Raw genomic sequence first — 13,831 nt, 5'->3', positions numbered from 1 at the left:
GAATCAGCACGGTCGGCGAGGTTCCGCATCCGCGCGAAGCAGGATAACGTGTCTGGTGTGCTGCTCCCCGCGTTTGAGAGCTACACGACCGAGGGAAACAATGACTTTGCCATGACTGGCTTGGGCAAGGGTGGTCAGCAAGTTCAGCGATGCAGGGAGACATATGCACGAGCAGTGGAGGCCCTTGTTGAGCTCGCCAGTCTACAGGTGCGCATGCTGCTTTGAAAGGCCCCCACGAGTTTCAGGCCTAGAACTTACTCTTTTAGACCGCGTTCGTCATCCTCGATGAGGTCATCAAGGTTGTCAACCGACGAGGTATGTCATCGTTACCATGCTTTATCGATCTTTGCTAACGTCTTGCAGTGAATGCAATGTACTACATACCCGTATCGTCCATGTTGCAAATTAGATACTAACGTGCCATAGTGAGCATGTCATTATCCCCCGAACCGAGAACACCATCAAATACATCAACTCCGAGCTTGATGAGCTGGATCGAGAGGAGTTCTATCGACTAAAGAAGGCAAGTCTTGCCGGTACCATTAATCTTATACGTTTACTAATTCATTGTAGGTTGCCGGAAAGAAGCAACGAGATACTGCTGTAGAAGATGCAGAGATGAAAGTTAAGAGGGCAGCCCGCGAGCAGGAGGACAAGGACGATGCAGCTGCTGCAGAGGCAACCGGTACTACGGACATCCTAGGCGAAAACGAGGATGACGATGTCATATTCTAAACGATATTTTGGACAGCCTTGAACCAAGTGATTTTGACTGATCGGCGACTGGGGGCATTGCAAGATTATTTGTATGGTATCAATTGGTTTGTATGACGATGCTTTTTCTTGCCCTGCCTAGTTCTGTATCATAGCATCCTATACCTAAGCATCTATTGCTATAGTTGGCCCAGCCCTGTTTCTCTACTGCCGTTGGTACGTAACTTTCATGGTATGCGATCCACCATTCAGCGACATGCCAGCGGTGTTCTCCTTGGCCGTGATAGCACCCGCCTCCGCATCGTACTCGACGAATGCAATACCGCGGCGACCAGGCACCAGACGCGCTTCGCGGAAGCCGTCGAAGCGGCCAAAGATGCTGGTGAGCGCCTCGACATCGTAGTCGTCGGGGATGTTCTGGATGAAAAGGACCTTGTTCGGCGGGAGATACTCGTCGGGCACAACGGCAGCGGCAGAGGGTCCTGTCGCCTTGAGACCAGCGCCTCTCGCCGTCTTGGCTGGTCGTACGGCTTCTGGGCCAGCGGCACCGGGACGCTTGAGACGTTGCTGGTCTTGTGCCGCCTCGATGGCCTTCTTCTTGTCTGTTGTAAAGAACAAGATTATTAGCTATACTCCACTGGAGAATTCAAACATTCACAGCACCCATTCGCCACGTACCTTTCTCGGCGGTTCGTCGTCGCTTATGCAGCTCAAAGTCCTCCTCAGAGCCGAACGTCTTGACCGTCGCATCACTGCGTGTCCTTGCCAGCGCTAGCTGCATCGGTTTGTCGAAGAGCTCAAAGCCTTGGACTTCCTCGATAGCTTGCTGCGCAGCCTCGGGGCTGTCGAAGACGATGAACGCCTGGCCCTTGGCCTTCAGGTTCGTCTTGGCGACGATGTCGATGATGTTGCCATACTCGGAGAAGATCTCGCTCAGGGCCTCCTTCAGGGGCTCCGGCTTGACGCGCTCCTCGAGGTTGCGCACGTAGACACTGCAGATACAGAAAAAAATGTTAGTCCAATGCGGCCTACGTAGTGTCGGAGTGCAATGACACGTACGTGGCGATTGGGGGGCTCGACGCCATTTTGACCTACCGCCCTCAATGAGGTGGAGTGTGGTTTTACAGAGGCTATGCTGTTGCTGGAGAGCTCAGCTTTTGCTTGTGGTGCAAGAAGCGTCGATGTAGTGGAAAGATGCCTTCTTCCGCGAAAAGTCAGGTAGCCGCGCCACAGTATGCGCCTCAGCGACACTGTCTACGGAGGTGCTAGATATTTGGAGTTCGCACTGTTCCCTTCTGCACTGCCAGCTACCTAGCAGACTGAGAAAGAGCGTGTAGAACGACCACACGAGGAGAAAGTGAGAAATACCTTGGACAAAGCATTGCCAAAGGCTTACGTAGGAATCGGTAGGATCACAACCACCCCTTGGAGCAGTCACTTACTGCGTTATAGTGCCAAAGGGTCCCTTGATTAAACAAACAGAGCAACATGGGGTCTCAAGCTTTCGATTTTGGATTTCGAATATAAGACTTCGAAGTTTTATTTCTATACCCATACAAGGTATTACATAAGATTACAGCTCTTCCCAGAGCATCCGTCTAACACTGGATCTATATGCTCGTCTTCTCCGGTCTCATGCACTTCGGTGTGCCATCTTGATGGCTCATGTCAGGAACAATAAGGAAACTCTGCACTGCTCAAGCAGCCTTCTCCTCAACCTTCTCAGCAGGTGGTACCTCTACCTCTGGCCCCTTCGGCTCGTCTAAGGCCAGCTCGCTCCGTAGGTCTGGCAAGAAACGATCGATTCTCTTCCAGGTCTCAACCCACAGCTTCTCCTGCGACGGGTCCTTGCTAGGAGGCACCAGGTAGCCGCTGCTCGACATAAACAGGAGCACATTCTTCAAGTTCTCGGGCACTGCCTCCTCCTACAAGCATGCAATTAGCGAAGAAGTTAAGAAGGTATGATGAGTTGGAGCTTACCAAGCTATCGCCTTGACCACTATTCATGAGGCGATCCATGATATCGATAATCTTCAACCAGAGATCCAGCATGCCATCCCATTGCGAGAGCAAAACAAGGTATTGTAAGAACACCTTGCAAAGCAAAGATGAAGCCTGTACCCTTGTTTCGCTCATACCGTCACGATCTGAAGAGAACACCTCAGGCTTCAGTAGGGTTAGAATTAGAGGGAACAGGACTTCTCCAAAGATGGCTGTCCATTCGCTATGATCGCTGGAGGTCAACTCAGGTGACAAGAGGGACCTCTGCAAAGAGTTGACAGCGAGATGCCTGATCTCCCGGCATGGATTGGTACACTGAGTGGTCAATGCCTTGAAAATGGGAAGCCAGTAGGCGGACCATGCTGCTCCATCATTAGCTCACTTCACATGTTTATGACTTTCTTTCATACCTTCGCTGCTCTCCAGGTGAGATTGCTCTATTAGCTGCGGGATGCGAGAGGTCATGCTATAAATGATGTTTATGGCTTTGATACCCCTTTGCACCGTCTCATTGTCACTATGTTTGTCAGTTTTCGCTATTGCCAGAGGAAACAAGGTGGCTTGAAACATACCTATGGGTCTCCTTGACCGGAGTACGAGGTTTCCGCTGTTGCTGTTTGCGATCTACTTTCTGCTCCTTAACAGCGCCCACCTTTGCTGCTGAGGCGATATCATTGAGCAAAGCGATAGCTGCCTCGTAGTTATCAGCCATAATGGCAGTAGACGATGGGCTTACGCCACTCTCGAGAATGTCGAAGACGACTGGTGCAGTATCAGGGAAAGCGGCCAAGGCCCGCAAGATAGCCCAGAAATCAGGCGAGGTCATGATCTCATTTCGCAAGGGACCAGCCTCGTCGATGCAGAGCTTGAGCCCCTGGAGCACCAGCTGAGAGGTCTTCTTGAAGACGCCTTTCGGGAAGCTGGAGACAGTGTGTAGCAGGACGGGAGCCCGAATGAAGTCGTAATCCTGTAGGTGTTGTTGAGTCTCGTGGGTACCTGCATTATCCTTTACGGGACTTACATAGGTAGCTTTGAGGAGTCGGAAAAGGTAGAATGTTGCTCTTGCAACGATTATGGGGTGATAATTGTTGGTATCCCGTAGAACGGCTTGAAGAGCCTCAACAACCCGTTTGCCAAGCAACTCGGTGGACTTTTCGTCTCGAAGCGCAAGAACTGTACAGAATTCCAATATGTAGACCAAGCCCGGATCATACGAAGCACTGTTCTGAGGCTTTGCTCCATTGGGGGGAGATGAGGGCGGTGCGTTCTCAGCCTTGACCGTTATAACGATACCCGAGCTGTCTTCAGGAATCTGGTCAAGGAGAGCGTCCACCAATGCCTCGAGGCCTTCTTCTGGCAGATCCCTATGGAAGTTAGAGACTTAGTCTATGGAGGAAGAAATATACTTACGCAATATTAGCGAATACATCCCCCATTTGACATGCGTTGACACAATCAACAGTGCAAAGTGTGCTTTCTAACTCCTCATCTGACGGCTCCGGAGGATCGTCCGCCGCATAACTCGTGATGTATGATGTAAATGAGGCGAAAAAGCCAGTCTCGTTTTGCTTGGCAGCCCGGTCGATGATCTGAGAGGGATTTTGGAGGGGAATCGATGGGAGAGAAAGCAAACTCGAATCAGTTGAAAAGAATGAGGGTATTAGCGAATTGACGAAAAGGTTCAACCAGATCCGAATAATGTGCGCCCAGCCCTTGCGGATAACGTGCTCGTTGCTCGTCACAACCCGGAATAATACCAAAGTAGCAAGCTGCGCGCGGAAGTCTCTGCCTAGCTTAACAGCAAGCTCGCTAACCATAACACTGTTCTCACCGACTTGGACCTCTGTGTTCAAGTTTGTGTTTGATGGTATCTCGGTTGAGAGAGTGGTCATGAAACTCAAGGAGTAGATAATCTGATCCAGCGCTTCGGTAATGCCATACTTGGATGCTATCCTAGCACACTCGTCGAAACCAGAGACAACACGTGCAAAGACTGTGTCATCGGTTGCCGACATGAATACATAGGACAGCGTTGAAACAATTGGCCTCCATGTTGTGGCAAACATATCGGCGTCGTATATGTTGGTGTCGCAGAAAACCAGAGGTCCTGCAAAATCTGTTTTGGCAAGCAATTCTCTCCATGCATAATCGAAGGCATGCTGGTTGTCATGTTCATCTGGCAGGATGATTTCGTTTGTCTTGATCTCATCATATATGGCCTGCAGGTATTCAGGCGGGAAATCCTTCCCTCCATTCGAGCCGCGTAGATTTCTCGCAAAGGCCGTGAAGTCCATTCTCTTCTCTTTCTTGATGTTCGGATTGTGCTGGTCGGTATTGAGCATGATGACCGCAAAGGCGAGAATGAAGGCAGCGTCCTTGTCGGCAACCTCTTCTGCCTGTGCTTGCTCACAATATTTCTCTCCGAAGATTTCAACAATACGCTGGATCAATTGGGTCTCACCGGGAAGACGGAAGCTCTCCAGAACCACTCTGAGAGCTTCATCAAGACGCTTGCCGGCGAAATCAAACGCACTCATAAACTCGTCCAGGATGGGCTCATTTCCCCTCTTAGACAGGAATTCTCCCAGCACCTTCTTGTTCACCCGTGAAGTGCCCCTGAAGAATTTGCCGACGCACTTGGGATCACTGGCATTTTCAATAATGCCCTTGTCCTGAAGGTACGCAAGACCGCCTTTCGGGCTTTCGTTAAATTTGCTAGTGCCCTTCACAATCAACTTCTTCTTGCGACGCTGCTCTCTGAGCCGGTCAGGGTCAGGGTAGCCTTTAGTCGTGGGTGGTTGGTCCAGTCGCTCCGCAATAAACTGGATAAATCTCAGCAAAGCATCAAGACAGAGAGGAGGAACGCTAGTCGTGCTCCATGTTGCTGAGTCTGGTAGTGCATTTCGAGAGAGCAGCCCAACCATATCTTCACACAAGTCCGCGCGATCTTGATCACAGTCATAGTTGACAAACAACTCGACCATAAAAGTTGGCATCCTGGCAAGGACACCAATGCTTTCGACCATGGCTTGCCGTGCGTCTGGCTTGCGAGCACCACCCTCCATGCCTAGTTTTTGACGGTCTTTTATCGGGACAGGCGTTGAGCGGCCGCTGCTTGTCTGAGACGGAGGAGGCTTAACAAGCTTCGGCGTCTGGGGAATACCAGAATAGAGCGATGGGTCAATGCCAGCTTCTCTCGGAATCTCCACAGACGGGTGAAGACACGCTACCAAATATGACAGATAGAGCTCCTGCTGTAGCTTCAAAATTCCTCGGCAGGTTGAAAGTAGAGTACCCGCAACGATCAAAGACTCTTGGAGAATAGCCATGTTGTCCGATCTGACAAGCTGAAAAAGGTGGGAACATAATTGGTTCTCGGCGATTGAAGCCAAAGCAGGGTGCCGTGCTATTGACGGACCGGCAACCTCCAGGGCCACGTGAATGATCCGAAGAGCCATGACTCTCATCTGATCAGGGTGCTTACGATCATGGGGATCCAAGAAGCTGACAAGAACCCTGAAGAGCTCTCGAACGGAGGGAAGAGAGTACGGCCTGAGGTCTATAGAGGGCGTGTCTTCAGTTTCCGTAGCAGTGCTAGTTGCATCACCCTCCCCGCTTCCAGATGACTCGCCCGTACTGCCTTCCTTCTCGGAGCTCTCAGACGGGCGAGGGTCACTCGGCGTGGGTTGTGGGGATGCAGGGATGTCAGTCCCGTTTGCAGAGGGGTCCATCTTGACATTGTCCATGTCTCCATTGGTCTTCTTGTCCAAGGCATCACTCTCTTCACCAGCTTCCTCTTCCAGGTGCTTAAGATCCTCAAAGATAATCTGGCACATTCGCACCATAGAAGCCTCTGCAGTCCGTCTCAGGACCTCAGAGAACCTCGCCCGAGAGCAAATCGTGAGGCCCCGGCCCATCATGTCGCAGACGCTCTCGTCGCTGAGAATATCCCCTCCCGGCCCTGCGAGCATGTCCTCCATCAAGTGCAGTATCATCAGCAGAACAACCTCCTCCTGCGCTGAGTCGCTAATATCGAATTGGCAGTGGGTGATAGCCGCTGAAAGGGACTGCATGGCGAGGGCGAATCGAGGGGCGTCGGGACCAATGAAGCCGTACGCAAGGAACTTTCGAATAGCTCTCAGCGCCAGCACCGTTACGGGGGCAGCCGTGCCCTTGGTCTGTATGATCTGGAGGAAAGGATAGAGTAGCATCAAAGAATCGAACTTGTATATATCTTCTGCACGTTAGCCAACACACCTTCAGCAAAGCAAGTAGCTCCAACAGAGTCCATACCTTTGATTCCTGTCAACTCATGTCGCAGCCTTCCAAAGCCAGAGATCAGGGGATTATCCTGCATGCTCTTTCCCTTCTTGCCGCGCAGTCCCCACCTGACCAAGTCATTTGTGCCATCTCCCACCAGATTCGCCGCCTGGCTCTTGCTCTTGCTTCGCAGGCCCGGGCTCGGGGGGCCCAGCTGCACGGGGCTTGGTCCGCCGCCCAGGATGGCCGAGACGGACGAGTGCGGCGAGCGGGCGAACTTCTGGATCGCCGAGGTGATGGCGATGCACTCGGAGATGACCAGCGAGACGGGGTCGACGGCGACGGAGACCGGCCGGCTGCGATACTGCATGCGAGACATGTGCGCAGGCACTCGGCGGGGGAGAGGCGTCCCCGGCGCCGACAGCCCAGGCAGCGCTTCTGGTTCCATTATTCTGGGAACTGGGCCGCGCGCATCTCGACTCATCCTGCACTCCAGCAGGACAGAATCATGCGATTGGGGGGTAGGAGAAAGAGGGCGGGCGTCTCGATGGCAAGGTCTCTGCTGGCAACTCGTTTACGACCGTTGAAGAATGCGGGCGAAGGTCCCAGCGGCAAAATGAACACCTGTAGATCTCCTGGGGACGTGGCCAGAAAGATAAAATGCAAAGAGGTCTAAAAGAACGGGTGCCTGGTTACTGTAATTAAGAATCCCGAGCCTGGACAGATCGTTGGACACGTCAATGATTTACAATGACGCTGAACGTGCCCGAATGCTATGGCCGTAACTTTTGGACACATGGAGCTTCCCGAATCCGCTGCGTCGAAATGTCATCCGCTGGAGTAGGCTGGCAGCCCCCGGTCAGGCAGCTTTTGGCACCTGGCCACTCAGCATCAACCTTGGGAGGGCACGCCCCGCCAGCTGGCACTAGCCGATGTTAGCCTTGCCTTTCCTCCCCTGACAACTTGACCATATTACGCATCGGACAGCACTCATCTCGTGAATGAAAAGGAGTTGGAGAACAAAGAATCGATCTATGCTTGTCATTCGAAAACTAGACTAGAACAAGGCAGCTACGGATACAGCCTCAATAGTCGAGATATTCGACACGGTGATGTTGGTGTACCGATGATCTGTCCTAAACACCGAAAAACGCCCCTGCCATGAATCGTGCCCTCGACTCTGCTCAGTACTATACAGGATATTATGTGTCCTTTTCTCTTCCCATTCGCGCGGTCTGATAACGCCATTAACATGAACGAGGACCCATCTAGCCTGCAATCAAAGAGGCTGAGGAGGGGGGGATGAGAACAGACAACATATGCAAATCCAGCCAGGAATATGCCCCCACATGCTCTTCTTATGCATCCGTCGTGAAAGCTCATTGCTGCTTAGGGACGCCCTTAGCAGCACCGTCGGCAGCCTTGACCTTCTCCTGGACGGGCTTGCCATCCTTGGGCTGGGCTGGTACCTCAGCCGCCTGCTTCTTCTCCTGTTGGGCGAGCTTCTGCATGTCTGACTTATCCTTCTCCCACTGACCGTTGGCGTCGGCGAACTGCTCCTTGACTTTCTCCACCTTTTCTGCTTTCTGCTTCTCCTCAGCTTCCCGGGCCAGTCTCTCCTTCTCCATTTCCTAGAAAGAGTCAGCAAGCTTTCAAAAAATCTACGCTAGCAAGATATGATTTACCTCCATATGCTTGATATCGTCAACACTAGGCTCGTAAAGATGCCAGATCGTGTAGTGAGGCAATCCAACTACGGAGAAGTCCATTCTCCTTGCCATCTAGTAATCCGTTAGCTTTATCCATGAACTAAACCAGATCTGCTAGCCATACCTTTCCAAAGCCTTCTGTCTCAGCATGCTTCTCGAAGCTGAAAGCCGGGAAGTGCACTCCATAGCGGAAGACGCGGGCCTTGGCCAGGATACTGACACCTCCAACACCATCAATCTCCATCTCCATGTCCGGGTCACCATAAGGATCACGAAGGTAGGCCAAATGCGGGCGCCAAGTAGCATACTCCGCGTAACCCTCGACAATGACCGCATCCTCGTCCAAGGTGTCAGCCAATGCCAGGGCCGTCTCGGACTCCTGCCATGAGTTCAGATCGTACGGCTGCTCTCCGCCCAGCCAGTCAGGCAGCGGTCGCCACACATCTGGAATAAATTAGTATTCATGGCATCATTTTAATATGTCATGCCACACTCACTTGGAACGATGACATCCTTGTTATGGCGCATCAGATCCTCCAAAATAGTGAAGGGAGCCGTCTCCACGTCCACATCTCGCCAGTAGACCCAAGAATGGTACGGACGTAGGGCTGCGCTCAAAAGCCAATTCCGAGCCTGAGCCATGAGCTTTCTCCTGCTAGCCTGTGCCGCGAAACCGTGACGGCTCTCCACATCCTGGTTGACCTTCTGGCCAAAGTCCTTCTCGATGATCGAGATCTCGCCGTAGTGCTGCGCCGGGTCCTCGTCGGCCTGAATCTGCTCGAGGCTCTGCGACAGCAGGTCCAGCGTCCTGTCCTTCGAGTCGCTGACCAGGAAGGCGAGGTCGATCAGGTGGTGCGGGTAGGTGAAGTTGCGCAGGTGCGAGAAGAACATGGGCAGGTGGTTCTCGGCGTCGCGCAGCGGCACGCAGAGCAGGATGCGCTCCTCGCGCTCCCAGCCGCGGGCGGTGCCCTGGACATTAGACAGGTCGTAATACCGCACCGTCTCCAGCTGGAAGTCCTCTGCTCCGGACAGCAGGCCGAGCGAGAAGAGCCCTGCGATCGATCCCTTAGGCCAGACGAACAGGCCAAACAGCGCTACCACCGCGAGGACCACCGCGATTCGTACGAATAGACACCGTCGTCTTCGGAAGGCAGGCGTCGCACCTCGAGGCTGGAATCTGGACAAGGTGAGAATTGTCAGCAAAATCTGGGCCCAAGAATCGTGGGAAGCTTGCTTGATGCTGGGATTTGAGATGGATAGCTGGGCTGGGTGGTGGGATAGGCAGGGGGCAAGAAGGTATCTACCTGTGCGGCGAGATCTCAAAGGTGTCTCCTCTTGGGTATCCGTTTGCGAATGCGCCGGCATGATGCCGTGCCATCACCTTGGACCCGGAGGATGCATATGAGGGCAGCATTGGGTCGGGTGCTGTTGTGTGAAGTCGTGTCGTCGTCGGTCGTTGAACAAAGTTTCACTTTCCGAGGGTCCTGCAAAGCCACCCCGTTGTCCCCCTGGAGCCAGACGAAATCTACCGCCCAGCCGGGAAATGTTTGCAGTCAGGTCACTATTGCACATGCGCCAGGGCCGGGACGCAGGACAAAGGTCTTAGATGAAGAAGCCCCGAGGGTTTATCGCATGGCCATCGGGGATAGAAGGAAATGCTGTGTCGTGCTGGTGATGAGGGATGGAATTATCTCGTATTCAGGTGCCACGGGCCAGTCAGTAAACGGTGTCTGCATCTGCCCTCGCTGCTGGCGCGCGAAAATGCTAGGCTACGCTAGCTACATAGTAAGGTATGGGTATGGGTACCGGTAGGTGTGATAGGGAGGTAAGGTATGCACTGGATGGGGTACTACAGTAATCCAGGGTGACAAGCCAGCATGTAATTGGTGAATCGAGTCCGTCTTTTTTATTGTCAGCTCCCCTTTTTCCCAGCGACGTAGGACCCCTTGGCGGCCTGGTCAGCTCTCACACACGCTAAAGCTGCCGCCAGAGTGCTGTTTGAAATGTTTCGGCAGGGGTGCCTCAAGCCACACGATCATCATCACTGCTCGACTTTGGCCCTAGCTCAAGAAGGATAGACACGCCTCTTTGCGGCTCCACGCGATAATTTCATACAAAATGAGGGCTTTCATCACAGATATGACCGCCGAAATACGTTACACGCCACGATTTTGTTACATTCAGCGATAAGGATTCAATTTTGGCTACATTACACCTACCCATGAGGTCATCATGTACTGAAATCCATCGCCTTGAGCTCGATGTCTAGCCTCCTGAAGACAAGGACGTACACTAATTCAGGCATGGATGGTTCGCCAAGACAGATATGGCCATCATCAAGATACAATAGGCAGTTCAGACTGCCAACAGACAAGAGGTGCATGTATAATATCGTGAGTCGGAATACAGCGGTTGCCGTATTAGCAGAATGGCAAGATCTGAAAGCTTAGTCAGTAAATGTACAACCAACAAGTTGCAACAAAGCATCATGAACATATTCAAGGGTATTGAATCAGACAAGCCATGTTTAATCAGCCATACCGACCCGCCCAAGAGCACCCGAGTGTCAAGACGACCCCCGAGCCCCCTCGAGCATTGGAACTAAATTACATCCCCGAAGGGACAACTCCACAACCTGTCATCACTGACCGTGAGGCCAGCTATGGTGCGGAAGAATGGCTCGGCCCGTATACATCGTAGAATGGATAAGCTGTTGTCATCATGAAAGAAATGGGAGGTGCAGGGGAGATGAAGCAAGACGGAAAACCAATAGCTTACCATATCACACATGGCAGGATGTAATCGGAAATGTTTGTCAGTCCCTATGAATCTGTAACATCAAGTCAGCAAAACGAAATCTTTAAGCTGGTGGGATGTCAAATGACAAGAGTGTAGCATGATCAGATAATGTTTTGGTATAGGGTTTGTCATCAATAGATTCAGTAGCAGAACTGAAAAAAAGGTTTATCATCATGATGCATGGGGTAGGCGAGATGAGGAAACGTGAGGTATAGCTTACCAAGTAAGTATAATCAGGGCAAGACCAACTACTAGAGTGTCTAGACGAAGCTGTATCGCCATCAGCATGATGAGCACATCTCGTTGAGGGCACATGATCGGTGATAGAAATGGTGCTTCAGATGGTAGTGCATGTTAAGTTCGTTCGCTCAGGTAATCGCGGGAACAAGTGGATATGATTTCATCAACAGCAGAGCTGGAGATGCCGAGGAGGATTGGAGAGCAAGCTTGAACGTACCACTGAGTTGATCCATCCCCATTGCTTAGGAAAACGAGACATAGGAGAACTAAAGCAAAGGCTCAGGCAGAGTCAGGTCGAAGCGGTAAGCGAGAGAGCACACGTTCCAGCATGAAACTCCTTCCGCTGATCGAGAAAGAAATGTTAGCCAAAGCAGCTGAGGTTAGCATTGCGCAATCGGCACTCAGCAATGAAGCTGTGCATCGCGTCCCGGAACTTTGGTGTCGGTCTACAAGTGATGTGAAATTTTGGGAGAGACGAAATTTGAAGTCGCGCTTTTTAGCTGCAGGAAAAAGGTTGGTCATGTGTGGCCCCACAAAAAGTCCGAACATCTGTGGCTGGTGGGAAATTCGCTGTGGCTTTCTAGTTGAAGGCTCCTCTATCAAGGCTCGAAATTTACCCAATCTGAACGTGCAAACGAGCAGTCAGCCATCAAGACAAAAACATCTCACAGCAAGAATCCTCCCACGTCGACTTCTCATAGCGCAGTAAATGACTGACAGGAGGCGAATCAATGGGCCGGTGGGAGGAACTCTCCCCCCGGTTTTCGCAGGCGATGATCTTTCACAAACGAAGACCACAACTTTTGAGAGAACGAGGCAGCCCAATGCTATACGGAAACTTTGTCAGTCAAATCTATGTAGCTAATTTTCGAAAGAAACTTCTAGCTGATACATATCTAGTTCTCAAAACAGGTGTGACTCCTTCCGCCTCAGGGTCTGCATACCTTGAGGTCGAAACAACAGCAAAGTCAGGGGTGTCAGGGCTTAAGCTAAGCTGCACAGTCCATGGGCCACGAGCACTCCCCAGATCTGCGCCATTCTCACCTCACATCGTTCTCTCTGCTCACGTCAAGTACGCGCCGTTTGCAACAAAGCAACGGCGGGGCTACCTGAGAGACTCGACAGAGCGAGATCTAAGCATCCACCTTGAGACTGCACTCCGGGGCGTGGTCATTGCGGACCGATGGCCCAAGAGCGGTGTTGATATCATCATCTCTGTTATCGAAGGGGATCAAGACCGTGGTCTGTCCCGGGGCGACTACGACGAGGCGTGGGACACAATGAACGTCCTTAGTGGGTGTGTCTCCGTCGCATCTGCTGCTCTCGCTGATGCCGGTATTGACTGCGTTGACACTGTCGCCGGTGGAGTTGCTGCACTCGTGGCTGATGGAGAAGAGTCTACACCGAGAATTGTGGTTGACCCCGTACCATCACAACACAGCAAGGTCCTAGCCGCCTGTTGCGTTGCATATCTACCCACTCGCGACGAGGTTACCAACCTCTGGTTCAAGGGTGATGTGCCTGCATCAGATGCTTCGACCTACACGAAGATGATAGAAAACAGCATTCTAGCTTCACGAAAAGCTAACCGGGTTCTTGTCGACTCTCTAAACGAGACTGTTGTGCAGGCTCGATGATGATATAGCAAAGGCCTTTCGGGCAGACACTTGAATTTACACACAAGCCTCTCGCGAAACCCGCCACATCAGCTAAAAGAAAACACCCAATGAGCTACGATCTGATGAGAAAGGCATCACACACGTCGAGATTGAGACGGCCAAATAACTATCAGCCCTGTCTACCTACCTCAGAAGGGCGTTGCTCGAGAATTCCCGAATGGATTCTGCAAAAGGCCTTGTCTAGGCGGATTATCTCCTCAGAGTAAAGGATGGGGTTGATTGCTAGAAGTAGCCCTCAGGAAGCGACCACTGGCCATATATCAGTAGGTATGGAAGCTGAGATAGTCATATCGTTGTCTGAGAGCTTGTGTTACTGGATCAGTGGCACATCCATCCATTGACTCAATCTCAAACTTTATGATAGCTCAAGGCTGCCCTTATCTTACCGCCAGAGATAATCAAACAAACCTGCTTGCAGCCTTCCTGCCA

At 51.9% G+C, this 13,831-nt stretch overlaps 4 protein-coding genes across 4 annotated transcripts; 1 reads left to right on the top strand and 3 right to left on the bottom strand.

The window, feature by feature from the left end:
- Nucleotides 1–918: 918 nt before the first annotated feature.
- UCRPA7_555 (putative rna recognition domain-containing protein) lies at nucleotides 919–1,799 on the bottom strand (the record flags this gene model as incomplete). The annotated part of the gene is made up of 3 exons (XM_007913150.1): nucleotides 919–1,316; nucleotides 1,393–1,706; nucleotides 1,774–1,799. The coding sequence occupies 3 exons, from the start codon at nucleotides 1,797–1,799 to the stop codon at nucleotides 919–921; spliced, it is 738 nt and encodes a 245-aa protein (XP_007911341.1).
- Nucleotides 1,800–2,411: 612 nt separating this feature from the next.
- On the bottom strand, nucleotides 2,412–7,345 carry UCRPA7_554 (putative sec7 domain-containing protein; the record flags this gene model as incomplete). The annotated part of the gene is made up of 6 exons (XM_007913149.1): nucleotides 2,412–2,639; nucleotides 2,695–2,713; nucleotides 3,288–3,682; nucleotides 3,737–4,079; nucleotides 4,198–6,949; nucleotides 7,009–7,345. 6 exons carry the CDS (start codon nucleotides 7,343–7,345, stop codon nucleotides 2,412–2,414), a joined length of 4,074 nt encoding a protein of 1,357 aa, XP_007911340.1.
- Nucleotides 7,346–8,354: 1,009 nt separating this feature from the next.
- UCRPA7_553 (putative mannan polymerase ii complex anp1 subunit protein) lies at nucleotides 8,355–10,098 on the bottom strand (the record flags this gene model as incomplete). Its single annotated transcript, XM_007913148.1, has 5 exons — nucleotides 8,355–8,606; nucleotides 8,661–8,756; nucleotides 8,809–9,128; nucleotides 9,182–9,861; nucleotides 9,989–10,098. The coding sequence occupies 5 exons, from the start codon at nucleotides 10,096–10,098 to the stop codon at nucleotides 8,355–8,357; spliced, it is 1,458 nt and encodes a 485-aa protein (XP_007911339.1).
- Nucleotides 10,099–12,728: 2,630 nt separating this feature from the next.
- On the top strand, nucleotides 12,729–13,360 carry UCRPA7_552 (putative 3 exoribonuclease protein; the record flags this gene model as incomplete). The annotated part of the gene is made up of 2 exons (XM_007913147.1): nucleotides 12,729–12,795; nucleotides 12,849–13,360. 2 exons carry the CDS (start codon nucleotides 12,729–12,731, stop codon nucleotides 13,358–13,360), a joined length of 579 nt encoding a protein of 192 aa, XP_007911338.1.
- Nucleotides 13,361–13,831: the final 471 nt, after the last annotated feature.

This window comes from Phaeoacremonium minimum (assembly GCF_000392275.1).
Source record: "Phaeoacremonium minimum UCRPA7 unplaced genomic scaffold PA7_03_scaffold_39, whole genome shotgun sequence".
Taxonomy (NCBI): Eukaryota; Fungi; Ascomycota; class Sordariomycetes; order Togniniales; family Togniniaceae; genus Phaeoacremonium; species Phaeoacremonium minimum.
This window is presented reverse-complemented; position numbering and strand designations above follow the sequence as displayed.